Below are 20,447 nucleotides of genomic sequence, written 5' to 3'. Positions count from 1 at the left end.
TTTTCGGCCCCTTGCCGGCCATCCTGGTCGTGGAGCCGATTGCTTCTATCCCTGTTTGCTGATACTCGGTCCTATACACTCCCCTGGGGCCACCAGCCTCCCGGATGTATCCGGGTCACAGTCCACCCTCTGTTGTGCCTCTTGGCGCCCCGGCTTGGTACCTCCAGGCTCTCCTCCGGCCTTATTGTGTGTTGGTGCGTGATTTCCCTGGTTAGCTATACGTGAGGCCAATGGATGGTGAGTGATAATGAGTCTCTGACTGCTGCGCCCCACCAATGTCCGTTGCGTTAGTTCTCTGCCTCACATCCCCACCTCCACTGCAGGGTGCTCGACTCCCCTCGGTAGCTCTGCCTGTGTCCAGGGATAAGGAGTCACGTGGGCTGCTCGGTATGCCCCAAAGGCCCTTGTGCACACCTGCGCCCGCCTCGTCCTCAATGCGCCTTCACTCGGCGGGGGGGGGGGGGGAGGGGGGGAGAGGTTTGCGTGCTGTGCCTCGCTGTGTCAGGCGGCGCTTCGCAGCTGGATGTCGGTACCTGCTCCAGTCCGGCTTCTACGGGGTCTCAGCCAGTTCCACAAGATGGCGGATCCTGATTCGAAATCTGCCCCTCCGAGCACCCTCGCCCGTCTCCTCTGGTTGTTTGGGCCGCTCCCCGCCACTCAGCGCGGGGGGGCCCGGGGTCCCGCTCGGGGCTCTTGATGCCTGTGCAGTGCAGTGGGACGTCGGAGGGTCCTCTCTTCTTCGTCGTCGCGAGCGGGCGCTTCCGGCGGCTCTCCGCCCAGGTTGGCTCACTTCCCGTCGGCTCACCAGCCCATGCAAGTCCCCGGCTTTGGATCCCTTCAGGGGCCCACTCGGGGTCTACGAGAACTCGTCTCCCCTGTGTCAGATTTTCCTCCCGTTTTGCCGTACCTCTGCCGCCTGGTCCTGGGCATCAGTACCTTCCCGCGTGGGACAGAAATGTAGCGGATCACTGGTCGGATTTCATCGGAGGCCGCTTCAGCCGCGGAGCTCTCCCACTAAGCCACCGCCATCATCGGCTGCTGGCCACGCCCCCCTATGGTTGGGTTTTTTAAAACGAAATAAAAGCCATTGTCATTTACAATGCTAATAGCTTAAACTTGTGTAAATGCGAGACCTATTGCATTGCAAATGCTTGCATTATTGTTCTACTGTAGTTGGGGATATGAGCAGAAATAAGCTTAGAGGAGGGGGTCCTGGCGTAGTAGGTACACTAGACGCGTTCTTGACACGGGCAGAATCTGTTCTTATGCACGAGATTCAGATGACAGAAAGGAGACATCACTCAGGGAGCCGTTATAGGTACTTTACCAACTGGAATACCCACAACAGATGAACTCATTGAAGCTCTTGACTGTCCCCTTCAACAAAGTCAAACCTCCCTGGAGTGTCAACAAAGTGGGCTCCCTGTATTAGACTGCACAGTTAGTACGTCTCCAATTTTACACAATTCTATTGTTAAGACACCAAAGCATCAGCTAAGGAGTTCATCAGTGGCAGGTGGGGATTATAATCAGAAAAAAAGGAAAGCCCGTGCCCTCCCAAAAACAACGCAACAAGCTTCTAAGATAGCAAAAAAGAAGTCGGTGACTTGCAGGCGGGAGGGAAGCATGGAAAATGTGACAAATCTACACGCTCAGGGAATTTGTAGACCCAGCAATTCCAGTGTTATTATAGAGACTGAGTTTATAAGTTGTTTAAAGAAAAAACTGATGGCTCTGTTAGATCCAATAATAGCAAGATTGACTGGAATAGATGAAAGATTGGCCACAATTAAGCGGTATTTACTTAGTACTCCCCACCCCACGAGTAAGCCAAGGATTGGACGGTACGGCTGAGGCGAGTCAGGAGAGGATTGCTGATATTAGACCATCTATCAGTTCAGCTATCCCAATTCCCCATGCTGAGGAGAGGTTGCCAATGGACAACCCCCCAGTATCTCTTTTGTCAAATATGAACATAACCCATAAAGGGTGTACAGGGGGTTCTCGGGTATTCTTGCATCTACAGAGGGGGGAAGCGGTCGCCTGTACATCCTTGCATCTCCTACCAGAGGCAACCCCCTACACTATCGTATTAGCAAACGTACCACTGCTACCCCCAAGTACACAAGAACATTGGTTATCACTAAAGAATAAGGCCCTACATCTGTTAAATACTAGATTAGGGGTAGGGAATGCACTATTTCGTGAATTCAAAATGGTGTGGAGGATTCCCTGGGTTGGTAAATCCCCAAAAACTCTTATTAGAATTGTGTGGTCTTAAGTTTCAGGTCCCCGTCATTGGTTAGGGAAATATTGGACAGGGCTGGGACTGGCTATTCAACCAAGGATGCAATTGGTATCCTTCCCTTGGGTTTCTTTTATCAACCGTGGGGTGACCATGTTACAGTTAGGGGTGTACAGAGGGATGCCTTTCATGTGCAAGGCATGTCTAACAATGGGGTCCCAACATGCAATAGGTTTGAAGTACTCTCCACCTTAGAAGATATTGATTGACTCGAAGGTAAACATAGTGCTCCTAGTGCTGAAGTGATTGGCATTTTAGCTACCCCCACCAATGGTGCACCCATAATACCGTTAAATGTTAATAGGTTGGTCACATCCCCGGGTAATTATTCGGTGGGTCATGAAGGGCATTGTGGTTCTCGACAATTTAATATTTCGCCAGGTGAGGGTTCTTCCTGTAAGATTCAGGTAGATTATCCAGGTACTATGATAAGCACGGCAAATAAGCCCCATTTTGCTCATGACCTGAAACTAGTCTATTGGAATGTGGCTGGGCTAAGCTCCAAGATAACTTCAGTGGACTGGGCTACCTTCATCGAAGGTCCCGGTATAATGACATTCCAGGAAACATGGGCACTTGACCATGTATACCGCCAGGGATTTATACATTTTTCCAAACTGGCGCAAGGAGGACAGAGGGGAAGACCTACGGGGGGCCTAAGAACTTGGGTAAGGCAATCAGATTCCTATAAGGTAGATGAATTGTCTATCGATAGCAGGGATATTCTAATAATCAGAATTCAGATGGATGAAGTTCCTAACATCTTGCTAATTAATGTTTATGCCAGGGGAATTATAGGTGGGAAAGCATCCCCCCCCATTGCTCTTTTAGATATGTTTGCTCTTTTGAGCCCCTTGACACCAATGATGTCAATCTCAGTATTGAAGAAGACGTCCAGTGGAATATTCGGCAGCTGGTTCTCCCCCCCCCCCATTAAAAAATGGACAGAGGCAGCCCTGCAGCTTAAAGTGTTTTGTTAAGAACAGGGAGTAAGGGCTGTAAATGGCAGGCCGCTGTCATATAGGCAGGGTTCGGCAACTTTTAATAACGGGCTGTGTAGTAGTCGCATTGACTTTATCTTCCTCAATAAGGAATTCTGGCCCTTCTTGATAGATATGGTAGTTCAGGAGCGGGCCGAAAGCGACCACAACCCGTTAGTACTTTCCATGCAGCCCAAAGGTATTACTATTATCGATAAGCAGGTGCTGGGAACAGATCAGGTGGAAACCCACTTAACAAATGACACAAGGAGACTCAAATGGAGTAAAGTTATTAATAATGTTGAGCAACTACAGCTGATGAGGGAGCTAGTGATGAGCGCATTAGCTCTTCTTCAAAATTGCACAAATCAAGAGGAGGTGAACAAAGAGGTAGTACGGGTCCACAGTGAACTATTTAGTAACCTCAAAGGTTTTTTTATCACAAGGGGTAAACAACCCAAGAGCCGATCTGGCTTCAAGGGTGCCACTTGGTATGGTGAATCATGTAGACAAGCATATAGACTCTTACCAAGGAATATAAGATTTAAAAACAGGGAAGAAATAGGAAAGGCTAGGGAGGGGTACAAGTCGGCCCAATTGAAAGCGAAAAGGGATTGGGACGAACAATATTGGGTAGAGCTGCTCAGGGTTTGTACAGGAAGAAGCATGGCTGCTTTTTGGCATCTTGTGAATGGGCCAGGGGAGACTCGTGTCGGGTGCCAGAGAACCATGTTTCCCCCGAGCGCTGGGTATCCCACTTTAAGACCCAGTTTGCAACGTCAAACAGCACTGAAATCAGTTCCACAAGGTAGGGCACCCGGGTTAGATTGTATACCGGCAGATCTGCTCCTTCACGATTTAGATATCTGGGCACCTTACATTCAGCTTCTGGTGAATGCTATCGCTAGTGGAGCAGCTATGCCTGATACGTGGCGAGGAGCAGTGATCCTCCCGATATTTAAGAAAGGTGACTGTTCTAACCCGGGTAATTGTAGGCCGATAAGCCTTATCGACTGTATTCAGAAAGTTTCAGCCAGACTGGTACTGTGCCGAATCCAGGCCTGAATGGAGGAACTTGAAACGTTATCACCATTACAGGCGGGCTTCCGCTCATGTACCAGTACCATTGACCAGGTTTTTAGATTTATTTTAATTCATTGGCGCATGGTACTTATAGGTGGGGGTACAACATATGTCGCATTTGTCGATCTTAAGTCGGCTTTTGATCTTGTTCCCCGTGCCAAAATGTGGAGGACCTTTTTGGAACTAGGCATGCCATTAGAAATCTTAGCTTTTCTAGTTTCTTACATGACTACGCTCAGGTGTGTTGGGACAGACAAGGAAGTGTTACTGATAGGTTTCCCATTACTAACAGGGTTTGTCAGGGGTGCGTTCTAGCACCAACCCTTTTTTCACTGTATATTAATAGGGTAGTCCAGTACTTACAGAACTTCCCCACAGATGCTCCCACATTAACTGGCTTGAAGATCCCCCTGCTTATGTTTGCAGATGACACCCTCATACTCTCCAAGACCCAGAAGGGTTTACAGTCCGCTTTGGGGATATTCAAGGAGTTCTGTAAGGACCATGATCTCCTAGTGAATGTGGAGAAAACTAAATTTATGGTCCTACATAAGCACAAGTTGATAAACGGTAGAGTAGAAATGAGGGAAGGTATTCTGGAACAGACGCAGGACTTCACTTATTTGGGGGTAACGATTGGCAGTAAACTTAGTTGGAAGTTTCAGATTAATCAATTGTACCTTAGGCATGCTCAGCTGTCAGGTGCCCTGTTGAGGAAACAGCGACTTTCATACATCAAACCTGTTGCTCCAGTTCTAAAAATTTATATTACAAAAATCAGTGCTTCGGTCCTGTATGGGGCTAAATTGTGGGGCTATGACAATCTCGCCCCCCTCATAACAGCCCAAAAGAAATTTGTGAGGGCATTGACTGGGCTACCCCATTCAACTCCTTTATTGTCCCTATTCTTGGATCTCGGCTGTTATCCTATTGAAGATACAGCACAGTTTAGACCAGTAGCTTACTGGGGAAGACTCTCGGTCACTCCGGAGCTCTGCCAGTAAGCTCAAGCACTTCTGGAAGTAAGGGAGGCAGACAGCATGAAAAAAAAAATTCTATGGTTGAGACAAGTGAAAATTAAGCTGTCAGAAATGGGGTTGAGTAAACTTTGGGTCAATCCCATGGGAAACTCTTTTCCCTCAAAGCACAAGTTTAAGGTAGCGAATTGGAACATGATTAAAACTAAGCGCTTCTCTGCCTTAACTAAATCATCGTTTTCTAGAGATTTCCTAGATTACAAACATAAAGTGGAGTATGAAAAGTACTGGAATTTTATCACCCTAAAAACAGATAGGAAACTGTATCATCAATTTAGGGTGGGATCACTTCCCACCAATTCATTTGTGAGTAAATGGAATGCCTCAAACCCCAGTACATGTCCATTCTGCCCAACAATGAAAGAATCATTGGCGAATATTTTATTTGCATGTCCAGCCTATAAAATCCCAAGGTATAAATGGTTAAAACCTATCTGCCTACTCCTAGGGACTAAGTTAAGTAGTGAAGCCTATAGAAATTTTAAAAACAGCCCCGAATGAACCAATTGTGATTGCTGTTGCAAAATTTTTAAGTTGGATGTGGGTTATACGTGCCAAGGCGAGGAGGCAATATTAAATATTTGATCCCTTCTGTGTATTTGTGGGGGGCAAACTATTAACCAAATGTATCACATCGCACCTACTGTAGAGTAAATGAATTATTCATTTGTTTATATTATTCCTCGGGCGTCATGCCAACTGTGGACGGGGTTTTTTATGATGTTTTATCATTTTATACTATTTATTAGTTTTAGCAAGTTTCTACTGTGGTCCCGCTATTATCTTGTTAGCATACTTTAAATGTTCTTCTTCTGCTAAACATGATTATGAAATATATTGTTCAGGGAACGTTCAATTCAGATGTATTTTTATTTAGTTGGTTTCAAATGTTTTTGTCTTTTATGATGTTTATTCGAAATAAAGACTTAATGCCTTGACTTGACTTGGTTTTTAAATGACCTAACGTTGATTTTGTCTATACAATTTTTTTTACTTTCCCAGGTTAACCAGGATATGTATTAAGAGCCTGACATCCATTGAAAGCCCCTAGTCTTGAATATAATCATTGTGGTGCTGAGGTTTTAACTAACTGATTTAATGCGCTTTTGTATTATTTGTGTCTTTTAAAAGTCTTTTTATGGTTATATTTTATGTAACAAAATAAAGTTATTACTTACTAAATAAATCCCTGGTCTTGAGCTATAGCACTTTCATATGTACGCTATCAAATCAGTTTTTATATGCAAATCAGTAGTACATGGGTTTTATTCTAATTTTCACAATCACCAAGACTCTGTTCTGTCAATTGTGTTCAAACGGAACATAGTAATGATCACACAGTACCTGTCAATTCTATGTTTGTTTTCTTCCATCTTTTGGTTGGCAATATGTACAATGTAGTCAATATATTCGTCATTCACCATCAGTCTCCCTTTTTTGCTTAGAGGGACCTCTAAACAGTGGGTACTCCGTACTGCCTTTTAAAAGAGGGAGAAAATACATTAATGATTGCGACATGATATCGATTCCTGCATTCTAGTTTTCCAAGAGGAAAACAAAACAATCTGATTGGCCCAGTAAACAAACAGGGACAACAAAAAAATCAAACATTACAGCAGAGATTTGGAATGACATTCTGTGAGAGACTGTCGTGGTAGCATGCTTGGTGCTCAGCAGGACTTCAGTCACATAATAATTTTGCAGATTGTAAACTACCATTTTCAGCAGGCTAGAAACTACACATCCTTATTCATTTCCAAACAATAGCTGTAGGGTGTCTATGAATCATGTGATTCATGCAAATTCACACAAATACGATGCTGATGGGAATCCTATATATATTAGATGTTGAATGCCCAAAGTTGACTTCATGATGGCTAACAATTTGGAGTTTCTGGACGCGATTTCCCAAATAGGTCTGTGCCTCAGAGGTAGCAATAATACTTTGGCAAATATTATCACTTTTGCATCAGATTATGTATTGGCAGGAGACTCCAAAGTTGTTTTCAAAATTCATTCCACCTTACTGGTTGGCTAAGCGGGCATATAATCTTTCAACAGCAAAGAAATTATAAAGGGAACTGTGAGTCAGGGGCTTATCATCATGAATATAAAATGAGCTATTACTTACATATGCCTTGTTCTCCAACAACCATATAGCTCTTACTTTACTGTGAAGAGATACTCATTGATGAATGGTACCATATGCCCAAGGTGTTATGCAAGGTAACTTAAGAAGTCCAACGTGTTGGCTACTGGAGCCTAAATGAACACTCCAACAGAGACTGGCTCCTTATAAAAGGAAGTGTTGAAATTTGACGAGAAGTCTATGAACCCACACTATGTAACATGAATGATGGTGATTCCGTTCACAACTACTAACTGGCAGATATAATTGAACGTAAAAAAAAAACTGTCTTGTGGATATTGATAAAGATATTTTAATTGTTTTGGATTAACAAATAATATGTGTCTAGTGTCCTGAACATTTTGCATTTCAAATCATTTCATTGCACTTTACAAAATCGTCTTTTCCTGTGCTTGGCCACACTAGGCTCAAACTAGGCAGAACTCCATCTGGAATACAACACATCTGCATGTTGTGTTTTCATTTCTCCTGCTATCGAATGTAACAACATGTGGACTAATGAAATGCTCTGTGTTGACATGCTGTTCTCAAAGAACTCCAGAGCAAGCTTTTCTAATCAAATGTATCTTTTTAAGCCCTTTCTTGTCTATTCTCTGTGGGTCTATTCACTCAAAGACTGCCATTGCTTTGTGTGCAACTAGATTTGTACTGTGATATCCGATAACATTTGCTCAAGAATAGTCTAATTGATTTTCTTTTAGGGATGGGGTTGGAATGATGCTCGTCTGTATTGTGATTGGTTGAGTCTTGCTACATTTTGTTCATTTTGTTTCGAGCGCGCAACTTTTAGTTTGTACTTCATTATACAAAAGGATTTCAAATTGGACGTAAGCTAGTCTGGTTTGCCCTGACTCTTGGAGAAAAGACCCTTGTCGGTGTGTCTCTTGCTTAGGTCTTGGAATATTTTCTCTGAGACTTGACTTTATATCATACAACCTGCTGCATTTGTTTGAGCATTAAGCTTCTCTATAATTGATTTATTATTTATATTGACTGTTGAGTATTTTTGCCTTCTGTAATGAATTTCACATTTTAAATAAACTTTCTTTGTTTCTACTGTATACTAGTGTCCATGGGCTAATTTAATTGATTATGTTGCTTGATTATTTGATAATTTTGCATTTGTTAGGGGCACATTACCTCATATTCTTGAAATTGACAGTATCCTCGATTCAGCGAAGATGCTTTATCTTATAAAATTAGCAAATATACCATCAACAGTACCAATACATCTTTTCGTGAATGTGTAAGCTTTTCATTTTAGCTGTCAGCCTTGGCGCTGCCCAGAAACTCCTCATGTTTCACTGAGAGGGAGTAAACTATATGATAGGAATGAACAGCAACTGCACTTATGACTGTAGTACTAGACAGAGCTTCACATAACTGTACTTCTGTTCTAATACACCAAAATAAACAAACAGGAAGCTACTTGGCCGAAGTTTTGGAGACAACAACTAATAGAGAATTGTATAATGTGTTTTATTTGCACTTTTACATGTTTCAGAGTAATTATGTATTTATCAGTTTACATGAAATGATGTATATTAAAAACCCCCAATATTTTTACTATGATTGTACAATAATAACTCTTGCCCATTTTGTGCATAGGAGAGTAATTATAAAGAGAATAAAATCAGTGTAGTCTTCTGCTGTAATAGAATGATAATAGAAAGGTATTTAAGGGTGTGGTATAGGGCTTAAATGAAGGACACAGAAGAGAAAAAGGAATTAGTAGGTAGGATAGTGAAGACACCTGAAAATGACGGAGGTTACAGAGGGCTTTGCAAAATGTAATGACTTACAGGGACTGGCTTCTCTTCACAAATGATTTTGTGGGCAATGAGGGAAGGGGGTAGTAGAATACATATACTGACTGAAATCCAAATCCTTGATCCATATTAGAAGAAGGTCTGAAGTCATGTCATTTTCTTTTTTCTCAAGCCTGGCAATGTTACCACAGCTGATGTAGCATAGCCTACTGGGCATCGTGAACTTTTTTGCCATGTAAGGTGGAGAACTTGAGTTTATCTTTTTGAATATCACGCAGCAGAACCAAACAGTGATGTGTGTAGCAAGAGAGACCCAGGGGAATTTCGAGAGCGCAGGTGATCCTGTCAAACATCTTCCAGTCTGTGATGAGACAGACAGCAGCATTGAAGATATACTACAAGGGGATTGAATGAGACTCAATGAACCCAACAAGTGTTGCCTTTGCAGAAGTGTTACAAGATTAGGACGGGCAGGGCAGTTCTGAAGTCCGAGTCAGGAAGAAAAGGATTCACTCTGTGAAGTATACACCGTTGTTGATAAGAGGGTTTCTTCCAATAAAAGTGGGTGTTGGGACATGGGGTTCCGACAGTGGGTTATGAAGCTGGTGGGTGCTATCAAATTGCGATTCCAGGGATTTTAAACTGATGAGTCATAAAATGAAGCCATTGTGGTTCGATGCCGACAGACATTGTTTCAAACTGTTGCAGTTTGGTGTATTATCCCTGCTAAACAGCTACAGGCAGATCGGTCTACAACCATGTTGATTTTATGAGTCAGGGACGCTTTATGGCTGGCTATTTTGCTTTGCTAAACAGAGGGACTGCAAAGCCCACATTCCCTACGCCTGAGAAGGAGGGCCAGGTTCCAGCTGCCTCCAATGATTGTAGTGCGCTATAAAGCGCCTGAAGTCGCACCGCGGTGCTGGAGCGTTTGGGCCGGGCCAAGGGCGGCCCGTCTGCGCATGTCCACTGCCGATCCAGGCCTGGGTGGCACCCCCTCTTGGCCATGAGACGCAAGGCCACAGTACAGAGTTCATGGTGAAGACACTTAAAGTTCCATCGTGGGTAAGAACAAATTCGATGACCCTATTGCGTCTGGTATGGCTAGTAAGAAACGGCACTCAGCTGGTTCAATTACCAGCTTTCTGAGTAACCCAATGGGCATCATTGATATATGAAATTGAGAATGCAGAAGAGAGGCTGCCAGTTACAAAGGAAGATTTAACTTTGGCCTCCGCAAGAAACTCCCCCACAATGGACATATTGCCCAAAAGTGCAAGTGCCGAGAATCCACAGGGACATCCACACAGGGATTTGCTGAAGGAGGTGGATGGCTGTCAGAACATCAGTAGCAGTAGGGGATGAACAATTCATGTGTACATAAGGGTGTACTGGGGATCGTGCAGGAGAATGAGAGTAAACTATGGACTGGGAAAGTCTCAATAGGGTTACCGCCTACTAAGAAGCAGAAGAGTAATGGAAACACTAAATCTGGCATTGGGAACCTGCTGTTGCCGCAAAGTATACTAACACGACTGCAACAGCGGCGACACTGGAAAAAGGGTCCCATGCTACTGGATTGATAACTCATACAACCCGGCCAAAAGTAATCATTACCCTACAAGATAAGATTGATATCGCTACTCCATCCATAAAAAGTATGGAGTCTGTTCTTACATAACTGCTCAGCCCAGTAGTCACAGGTCTGAATGGTATTAAATTACCATGGAAAGACATCAACGGGCAACTGGAGGAATTATCTGACAAGTACAGTTCCATGTCCTTGGGAGGGGAGCCTCACTCTGGCAACAAGGCGGAGCAGACAACCAAGCAAAGAGATCGACACAGGGCAGCCAATGGAGCAAACACTCGTTCAAGTATTGGACAGATACTGGGATAATCCCCAAGCAGACTCTATATTGTACCCCGTTTACTAACACTGCACTGTTTTATCGAACAGACATAATGCCAGTGCCATTAGACCTTCCTCCTTTTGGTAACCAAAGTGCATCATCTTCTAGTACAAGTCCTACTTCGCAACTACCATTTGAGGCTTCTCCATTGGTGATTATCCTAAAGAATGTACCTGTACAGTTGCACGGCCAGGCAGAAAGAGACAGACAGTTAAAAAACAAGAACATACACTGCCTATGCTCATCGCTAGGCGATTTGAGCAAAACATTTGTATCAAATAATATCGCAGTGTGGAGAGTATCATGTTTAGGCAACATGCCAAAAAGGGAGCGAGGTGACTGCATCATTGTTAATTTCACACCAAAGCAGTATCACCGAGTTACCTTTATAGGCCCAATCCTTTGGTGTTACTGGTTACTGTTTCCATGAGACCAACAGTGGAAAGATACCAGGTTGTGCCTTTTACAATTCGTACTTTTAATAGTTTTTCGGTCCTTGCCAATAATGAATGACGGGATAAAACAGACCTCAAAGCCTTTGCAGGGTGTGGTCCGAGGCACACTTATATTCTTATTTTAAGTTCCCCCTGAAATGACATTCAAATTCATGAGCTGCACAGTGAACCAAATATCTGCCAATCCACAGATATTACATCTCACTCAGAGTTCTGGTAAAAGTGCCCCTATACTTGTGTGGGATATTAGGGTCTTATTTTGGAATACTGCAGGGATTGCCCAGACAATGCAAGCCTCAGATTGGATACATATGACCAGTGAATACCATATCATTTGTCAACAAGATGCCTGGTGAAATGGGTATCATGCAATATCAACCCCTGCTACGCCAGCAAAAAACTGTCCTGTAAAATAGGGGGAAGTGTTTTTAGACTCCACCCATTTTCAGATTATGCGTCTATCTCTTGATACAACTTCTACTCCAATTTTGATCAATTTGTATCATAATAATTTTGTCTGTAGTAATACTGCAATTATAGACTCACTGGACTGTGCTCTAAACAGAGCCATAGGCAGACTACAGGGGGATTCTCATATATTGTGGGGAGTAGACTTTAATCATAGATTTTGTCCATTTTCCTGTAACTCCGTTTGTGGATTGTAGGAGATTGATTCAGTGGACTTATCACATTTTATCCACAATTTGTGGGTGACGAATTAAACACTCTTTCGGTAAACCACAATCTCATGCTCAATTTCGACTTGCCGCAGGATGAAAATAGTAGACAAGTTTCATTCACAGGGAAACGTGACAGCAGCCTAATTGATTTTATAGCAGTTTCAGTGGAGTTGAGAGAGAAAACTTCTAAATACTTAATCATCCCATGCGACGAGTGACGACAATCCACTAGCCCTTATTTCTAGGCCTTGTGGCATCCTCATCCACTTATACTACTCCATCAATAGAGTATTGAAAGAAACAGCCAATTAGACATAAGTGGGCAGAGGTAGATTTGGGGGCACTGCTGAGAAGTCTAGTGGGGAGTAGAAGCGCAAAATTGTGACATGCCTTGGCAATGATGCCAATCCTTCAGATATTTTGGAGGCATATAAAGGGTCATACAGGCGAAACTTTGAACTCTTAACAGCACCTGGGGCTCACCTCCCTGCAAAAGTCATCAAATAGTTTAATTGACCATGCTCCAAAGCACACAGACAGTAGAAAATGCCCTGAAGATTTATCCTAGGGATATAGATGAAGTAAGGTCCTGTAGATGCCTGTACAAGGCCATGTTTGAGAAAAGGAAAACTTTAATACGATAGGAAGCCTGGGAATAGTTAGACAGGATACAAACCAATTGGATTTGGTTCCGCACTCTTAGTGTATACCTGGTTAATTGGTTATGTAACGTTTTTCTTTTGTTTCGGTGGTGCATAGGGTGGTAATCCTACTGTGCTGTTAGGATTGATACAACATTGATTTGAAAAATGGATCCTGTGTCACAAGATACATTCCAACCTTGCACTCCTTTATATTTTTTTCATCAATGATTCAAAAATCTTTTTTCATGATTTTGTATTCCATTTATTGGTAACGAAGATTAATTTGTATTATCTCATTTTTCATGAATATTTTACTTCATATTCAACAGTTTTTCTTTTGCCCAATGCATTTCAAGCATAGATATTGAGCTACACTTGGGATATAAGGTGTATCCGCTTACTCAAGTAGAATATCACGTACTGAGTCTAATAGGCAGGCACACAACATATGATAAATATACATGCACTAACAATATGTATGCGATACAAGATATACAGGTTCACATGTATGCAATAAGGAAGAGTGTAATATCAAAAATACCTATGTTTCAGTTGTATAAATGATGGTACCAATAATGACATATGATACTGTTTTCAGATATAAAAGAAGTCCCCTGATGAAGGGCTATATGCTTGAAATGCATTGGGCAAAAGAAAAACTGTTGAATATGAAGTAAAATATTCATGAAAAATTAGACAATACAAAAAAATCTTCGTTACCAATAAATGGAATACAAAATCATGAAAAAAGATTTTTTGAATCATTGATGAAAAAATATAAAGGAGTGCAAGGTTGGAATGTATCTTGTGACACAGGATCCATATTTCAAATCAATAGCTAGACAGGGCCAGTGAGAAAAAAGACACAATTATGTTTTGGAAAGTGGTGAACTCCTTGTATTTTGATATTGGACATAATTCCAGTATGATCATTCCCATTTAGCCATCTACATGGGTGACATATTTACAAGATGCAAACACCAGAAGCCATAGCATGCAAACTGAAGATCTTACCCGCACTTCAGAGACAGACATAATGTTGATATTTACTGTAGACAAAGTCATACTAGCAGTGAGCAGATGCCCCAATAATAAAGCACCGGGCCCGGATAGGTGCAAATCGATCTTTTTAAGAACAACACTGAGCTGTGGGCCCCCATACTAGTCAGTGTCCTAAATAGTGCAATGGTTTTTGGTCCTCCCAGGTCATGGTCAAATGCCATCATAGTGCCAATCTTCAGAAAGGGTTACAGAGGCCACCCCAAATGCCATCACCTGATTTTGCTTATAGATTGCACAGCAAAAGTGATGAGCAGGATTCCATTGGAACGTCTGGGCGACAAAGGAAGACATTTTATCTCCTGTGCAATATGGTTTCAGGTGGGGCCTGGGAATGATCAACCAGTGTCTGAAATTTTTTCTCATGCACACAAAGTATGTACGGGTTAAGAGGGGGAATCTCTACCTTGCCTTCATGGACCTCAGCTAAGCATTTGACAATGTTGACAGAGGTAGAATGTAGTCAAAATTTCTGGCTTTGGGAGTGGAGGCAAGGATAGTACATATCTTAAGTCAACTGCATGATGACGTTGTAGGTTGCGTCAGGTATGGACCTAGTGGGGAATGTACTCCCTCGTTTAACATCAAGAACGTAGTACACCAAGGCTGCGTACTCGCTCCATTCTTATTCAGCATCGACACAAATGATTTGGAGAAGCATCTAGTGGAGAAAGTGGCTGATCCCTTGAGGGCGTGGACAAGGGGTATTCCAGTACTAATGTGCGCGGATGACTGACTGCTCATGTACAGAACAGGTGTGGGCCTGCAGAGATTGCTGGAGGGGTTTGTGGAGTTTATGAACTCCTTGGGGCTACAAATGAATAAATCAAAGTCTTTTTACTATGATTTGTGGCCGACCCAGGGGGAAGGTGAGAACATTCCAGATACAAGGCACTAATTTACAGACATTTAACACCTTCACGTGCCCTGGGTTATCCTTATGAAAATAAAAGTGATTGGAAACATTTTTGCAAGGTTAGACCCACACAGTTTGAACAAAACGAGACTTCCATCTTTAAGTCTGCCAAAAAAATTTAGGATCTCTCCCTTTGGGGGTATTACGTAATATATATACAAGGCTAGATGCATTTCAGCAGCCACATATGGGGCAGGTATTTGGGGATTCCAAGACCTGGCACAACTACAGACTGAGGAAAACGGTTTCCTAAGCAAATTACTTTGATACCTGAGTGCAACCCTGCGTCTATATGCCATGAGGAATTAGGGTTGACTCACTTGAGCGATATGGTTAAGATAGCTTTATGGGTCTCCACCTTGTGTCGACCTGAAGAAGCACTCACAAAAGCGGTCATAAATGATTGTCTGTAACTTGAGAAGGCTTGTGATATTCAGTAGCTGCAGTATGTCAAGGCCCAGTTCCACTTGATAGGTTGTGAAAAAGCTCTTTGACGACCCACAAAATATATTGAGGCATCTAAAATTAGTTGTTAAAAAGGAACTCCTGGGTCACATGATGGGCGAAAGAGAGGAGGGGGAGAGTGGCAAGTGGATGGGGAAGAGCATGTTGATGATGACCAAATGTATAGAACCCTACCTGCCCACTATTCCTAGTATGCAGCATTTTTTTCTGGAGCTATTCCGCCTTAATATGTCCCATCTGCTGGTCTCTTACCCATCAACAGCTCAGTGTGATAATGATCTCGCAATCTGTCTGTGTGAATCGAACTCGGCACAGTCGCAATTAATTTTTTTATTCTTTTGCAGCCTGTACACCGAACCCATTCTTCACCCTCTGCTCAGAATTCTAAATATTAGGCAGTGCAGACCTGCTCTGTTTTACCTCCAATTGTTGCAAACCGAACTGGTGTGTCACACAGTTTACGGGTACACCACAGCTTTTGTTAGATTGTGGGGAAATAAATTGTTATTTTTTGCATCCTATCTAAGCTGTCTCAGGGAAATTTTAATAGTTATTTTATTGCATGTATAACATTTTTAAGGTTCTGTAACCGATTAAAGGTCTTTCATATAACATATATATTAAACTAGGCAACAATGAGCTGTTTTACAGTAGGACCACTTTATTGTTATGACTGGACCTTGGGGCTGTTACCATGTAATTATGCTGTAATTTTTAAGCATGACTAGAAGGTCATTACAATGTACAGGCACTTACCCGAGTTGAAAAGTATTGTATTAGAATTGTGCCAAAGATGCTAAAAATATGCTGCTATTTTATACGGTACTGTAAAGCACAGACCATTTTGATCTTACCGCCCTTATGTTGCATTTAATGAGCGAATGCTTACTATGACTATATGAGTAGAGATGGAGCATTGTTAGCCACGGCATCCCTAGTGAGGGAGATGAATGTCATTATTGTTTTATAATCAGTATAAATTGTATATATGTGCCACATTTATGGTTTATTTTTAACCGAATAAAGAGTATTTTACTACTTATAAGTGATCATACCTTCTCAACTCCCGACTGGAAATGATAAACATAACACAGGAAATGCAATTTTATGGTGATTATGGACTAAATTAATAGTTTGACCTTTGTGAAATGCATTAATAATTTCAACAAAATCCACTGAAAGATCAAAATAAACGTAAATTCCACTCACCATCACAATTTTCCCTTTTCTGCCGACAGTAATCCCGGAGTTCCTGAACCCAGCATTTATAGCCACCGAGTGCTTTAAAAAAGAAAATTACATTCGTTGTATATTGAAAATTGATAAATTTGCATATTTACAGACTCCGTTTCCACAAACAACAGAATATATAATGTGGTGGGAATATCAGCAGGGCAGGGCAGCGAGGGAGATAATCAAAGTTGATAATCTGAAAACGTATAGCCCAATAGATACTGAATCTGTGTTGGTAAAGTTGTGATACAAAATATTACACAGAAGTGACTAGAGGAAGTAAAACTGTAACACTGCCTTTCAACTCCCTTGGCAATCCCTATGGCCTGAATTTATTTATTAGAAACTTTCGAGAGCTGTATAGATCTTTTGGCTACTTCAAAGCGCTGAAAATATGCAAATCCGTTTTGAGACGGTGGAGGTTAAAGTTCAATAGCAGACGGGAGGGCTATTTAGTTGTAAGCAACCCAGAACACAACGTTTTCAGGCTTCTCCTGAACCACATAAAGTTTGATTTAGGCCTAAGGTTTGAATTTAAGGTTCGAAAGACTAGAGCCATGGGCTTGCAGAGTTCTGCCTCTAGGTTTCTTGAGTCTGAACTTGTTTGTATATGTCAAATGCAGTGTTTATCTATGACATCATGTATCACTTCATATTAACAGGACACCATGTTTCTTTAAAAATCATTTTATGATTCAAGTTGGCAATGGAGATGAGGTAGCAAAGAAGTGTTAGGTACAATTACAAGGAGCAATCCCCATTAAGTTAAAGATACATTTGAAGAACTTCCTCCTTCCGCACCCATGACATATGCAGCATAGCGATAGACCAAATATGTCCAAAACAACTGACATCTTACTTCGGACAGTGACAAGATTTTGTACTGCGGATTTAACAACGATGGGGCTCTGAGCTGAGGGGGATGAGAATCCCCCTCAGCTCCCTGGTTCACGCAGGAACTTAGAGAGGAGAAAGCGGCCTGTAAAAAACTGGAAAGACTCTGGAGAGAAAACTACGGTCTAGAAGAAAAAACTAGATATAAGGATGCATCAAAAAAATTCCGTAAAGCCATTAGGAATAATATAAAGCGCTTCTATGCGGACTCGATTAGGCAGGCAGAACAATCCAGCAAACAAGTTTTCAAAGTAGTACAGTCCTTCCTCAAACCTCAATGCATTGAAAGAGAGGTTACCCCCACTCCACTACTTTGCGAGCAAATTTCAGAATACTTCGCTCATAAAATCAAGAAAGTATATGACTCCTTTGGTCCAGTAATAAATACTGTGAAACAGGACACAGCGTACAATGGCGAGACAGAAGAAACCCTCACCCAGTTCGCGCATATCCCTCTGAACGAGGTGAGGCAAGAGCTCAACCGCTGTAAATCCGGTTCCCCTGATGACCCCTGTCCGGCTAAACTATGGAGCACCATAGCAGACTCTGTAGCGCCCACACTCCAAAGTATCTGGAACTCTTCCATTACATCAGGAATTTTCCCTAACGTCTGGAAGCATGCCACGCTCCTCCCCCTAAAGAAAAAACCAAATGGGGACCCAGATGATCTGACGAACCTCCGCCCAATATCCCTTCTAGCCGCACCGGGAAAAATGCTGGAAAAAGTGATACAACGCCAATTGAGTAAATTTGTGGAAAATAGCAACATTCTCCATGAAACTCAGTCTGGTTTTCGGCCCGGTTTCAGTACAGAAACAGCGCTCCTAGAGGTAGCCGAGTCAGTTAGGTGGTTGATGGATGCAGGAAGTTCAGCTATGCTGGTACTCCTGGATCTGTCGGCCGCCTTTGACACGGTGGACCACGCCAGATTACTCAGCCGACTGGCAGAGATAGGCATTCAAGATCACGCGCTGAGGTGGATTAACTCCTATCTATCTCAGAGAACGCAGAAGGTGGCACTCGGGACGATCTCTTCCACACCTAAAACCCTTAACTGTGGAGTCCCGCAGGGCTCGGCCCTCAGCCCTCTCTTATTCAATATCTACCTGGCCCCCCTCTTTACGCTAATTGCCAACTGGGGTGTTAAGGCAATTTCTTATGCCGACGACACCCAGTTGGTATTTCCTTACTCTGAAATGACACAGGAATCCTTCGCAAACTTTAAAGGCTGTCTCCAGGACATCGCACACTGGATGAATACCAACAAACTAAAACTAAACGCCAATAAAACCGAAGTCATCTTCTTCGGTAAAGGTCCTGTCCCCGCCCCAGAGCTATGGTGGCCGGTGGAAATGGGCCCCTCACCCCTGCCCAGTCATTCGGCAAAAAACCTTGGAGTGAGATGGGATGATAAGATGTCTTTCTCTTCCCATGTCCAACAAGTGGCCGGCTGCTGCCTAAGTAAATTAAGAAACCTCCGAAAATTTCTTAAACTTCTACCCGAGAGCTGCAGGAAAACGGTAGTCCATGCAACTGTCACCTCACGGCTGGACTACGCCAATGGTCTATACCTGGGCCTCCCAAAATTCCTAACCCATAAACTGCAGGTAGTTCAAAATGCGGCTGCGAGGCTGCTACTGCGAATTCCTTTCAAACAGTCAGTCTCTCCGCATCTTCGAACCCTGCATTGGCTCCCTGTGGCCAACCGGATAAAATTCAAAGCCCTGACGCTTGCGTTTAGATCTTTGCATGGCTCCTGCCCACTCTACCTTAAAAAACGCCTTCCAAGGTATTCCCAAAGCCGTGCATTACGGTCAAACGACCGTATTCTACTGGTTGTCCCACGAGCTAAAAAGGCACGCCTTGGTGGTCGTACCTTTTCAGCAAACGTTTCTGCCCTGTGGAACTCCCTACCTCAAGCAATCCAGCAGGCTCCATCTGAATCGTGCTTTAAGAAGTTGCTAAAGACTTGGCTCTTTTCCCAGCCTCGCTAGGTCTCCCACTTCTGCCCCATGACCTCTGTGGTACTTTTAGCGCCGGGACACCTCCTCGCGAGGTAGCTGTTCGCGCTCTATAAAACACAGTATTAAAATTCCTTTTGCTGATGAATGGCCCAGACCCATAGTGGTTAGAAGGCAGAAGGCAGAAACATGTTAACTTCTTTACATAGACCATATAAGGGCTTAATGGCCCACCTTAAATCTTCTGTTTTAACCTTGTGATAGAAGACAACAAAGAATAAAATGAATATGCCTTCTTTCATTACATCATTTTAACAGGTCAGACAGTGTGGAACATTCCCACACTTCACTGTAGCTCCAAAATGTATACCGGAGGTTGCCTAGGAGCAAGAGTCCTAAGGTAAAATGGACTCAATAAAGAAGTATGCCACATAAATGTGGGCGAGAGCCCAGGGACCCAATGACAAGGTACTTACCAAAAGTGTCAAATGGTCTACTGAATAAAGTACATAATTTAAAATAATCCAAATAGGAGGAAGAGGGCTCTAGGCAATGTTCTGAGGGAAATAGGTGTATGGTTGAGGGGAGGAAGACATGCAAGTGCTAATCTAGAAGAAAGAAAGAGAGGGAGGTACAATCAAATACTCTATAGGAGCAAGCACACAGACAAACCAAAACAATATATGAGATCTCTGTCCTCTCACTGACCAGCACAATGAGGTTGGTTTTTGCTTTTATATAAATATTACTCGATTAACAGCTAGATCCCAAAAAAACTGCTGTGGAAGGGATTTAAAACTACATGCCTGGTGGGTTTATGACCAAAATTAGATTTCTTGATGTAAATTCTGCTCTTAATCAAATACATAAGGTGGGGTAGGTGAGGGCATAACGCCAGTCTATG

At 42.7% G+C, this 20,447-nt stretch overlaps 1 protein-coding gene across 2 annotated transcripts in view; it reads right to left on the bottom strand.

Moving 5' to 3' along the window:
- Positions 1–20,447, bottom strand: part of TYW3 (tRNA-yW synthesizing protein 3 homolog) — a 112,488-nt gene that overhangs the window by 14,392 nt on the left and 77,649 nt on the right. For both annotated transcript variants that reach the window (XM_086953872.1, XM_086953873.1), the window contains 2 exons: positions 16,665–16,736; positions 6,750–6,883 (listed from right to left, as the gene is read on the bottom strand). In XM_086953872.1, the coding sequence (XP_086809998.1) occupies positions 6,750–6,883; positions 16,665–16,736 (206 nt within the window). The remainder of the gene's footprint in view (positions 1–6,749; positions 6,884–16,664; positions 16,737–20,447) is intronic.

This window comes from Lissotriton vulgaris, chromosome 1_1 (genome assembly GCF_964263255.1).
Source record: "Lissotriton vulgaris chromosome 1_1, aLisVul1.2, whole genome shotgun sequence".
Classification (NCBI taxonomy): domain Eukaryota; kingdom Metazoa; phylum Chordata; class Amphibia; order Caudata; family Salamandridae; genus Lissotriton; species Lissotriton vulgaris.
This window is presented reverse-complemented; position numbering and strand designations above follow the sequence as displayed.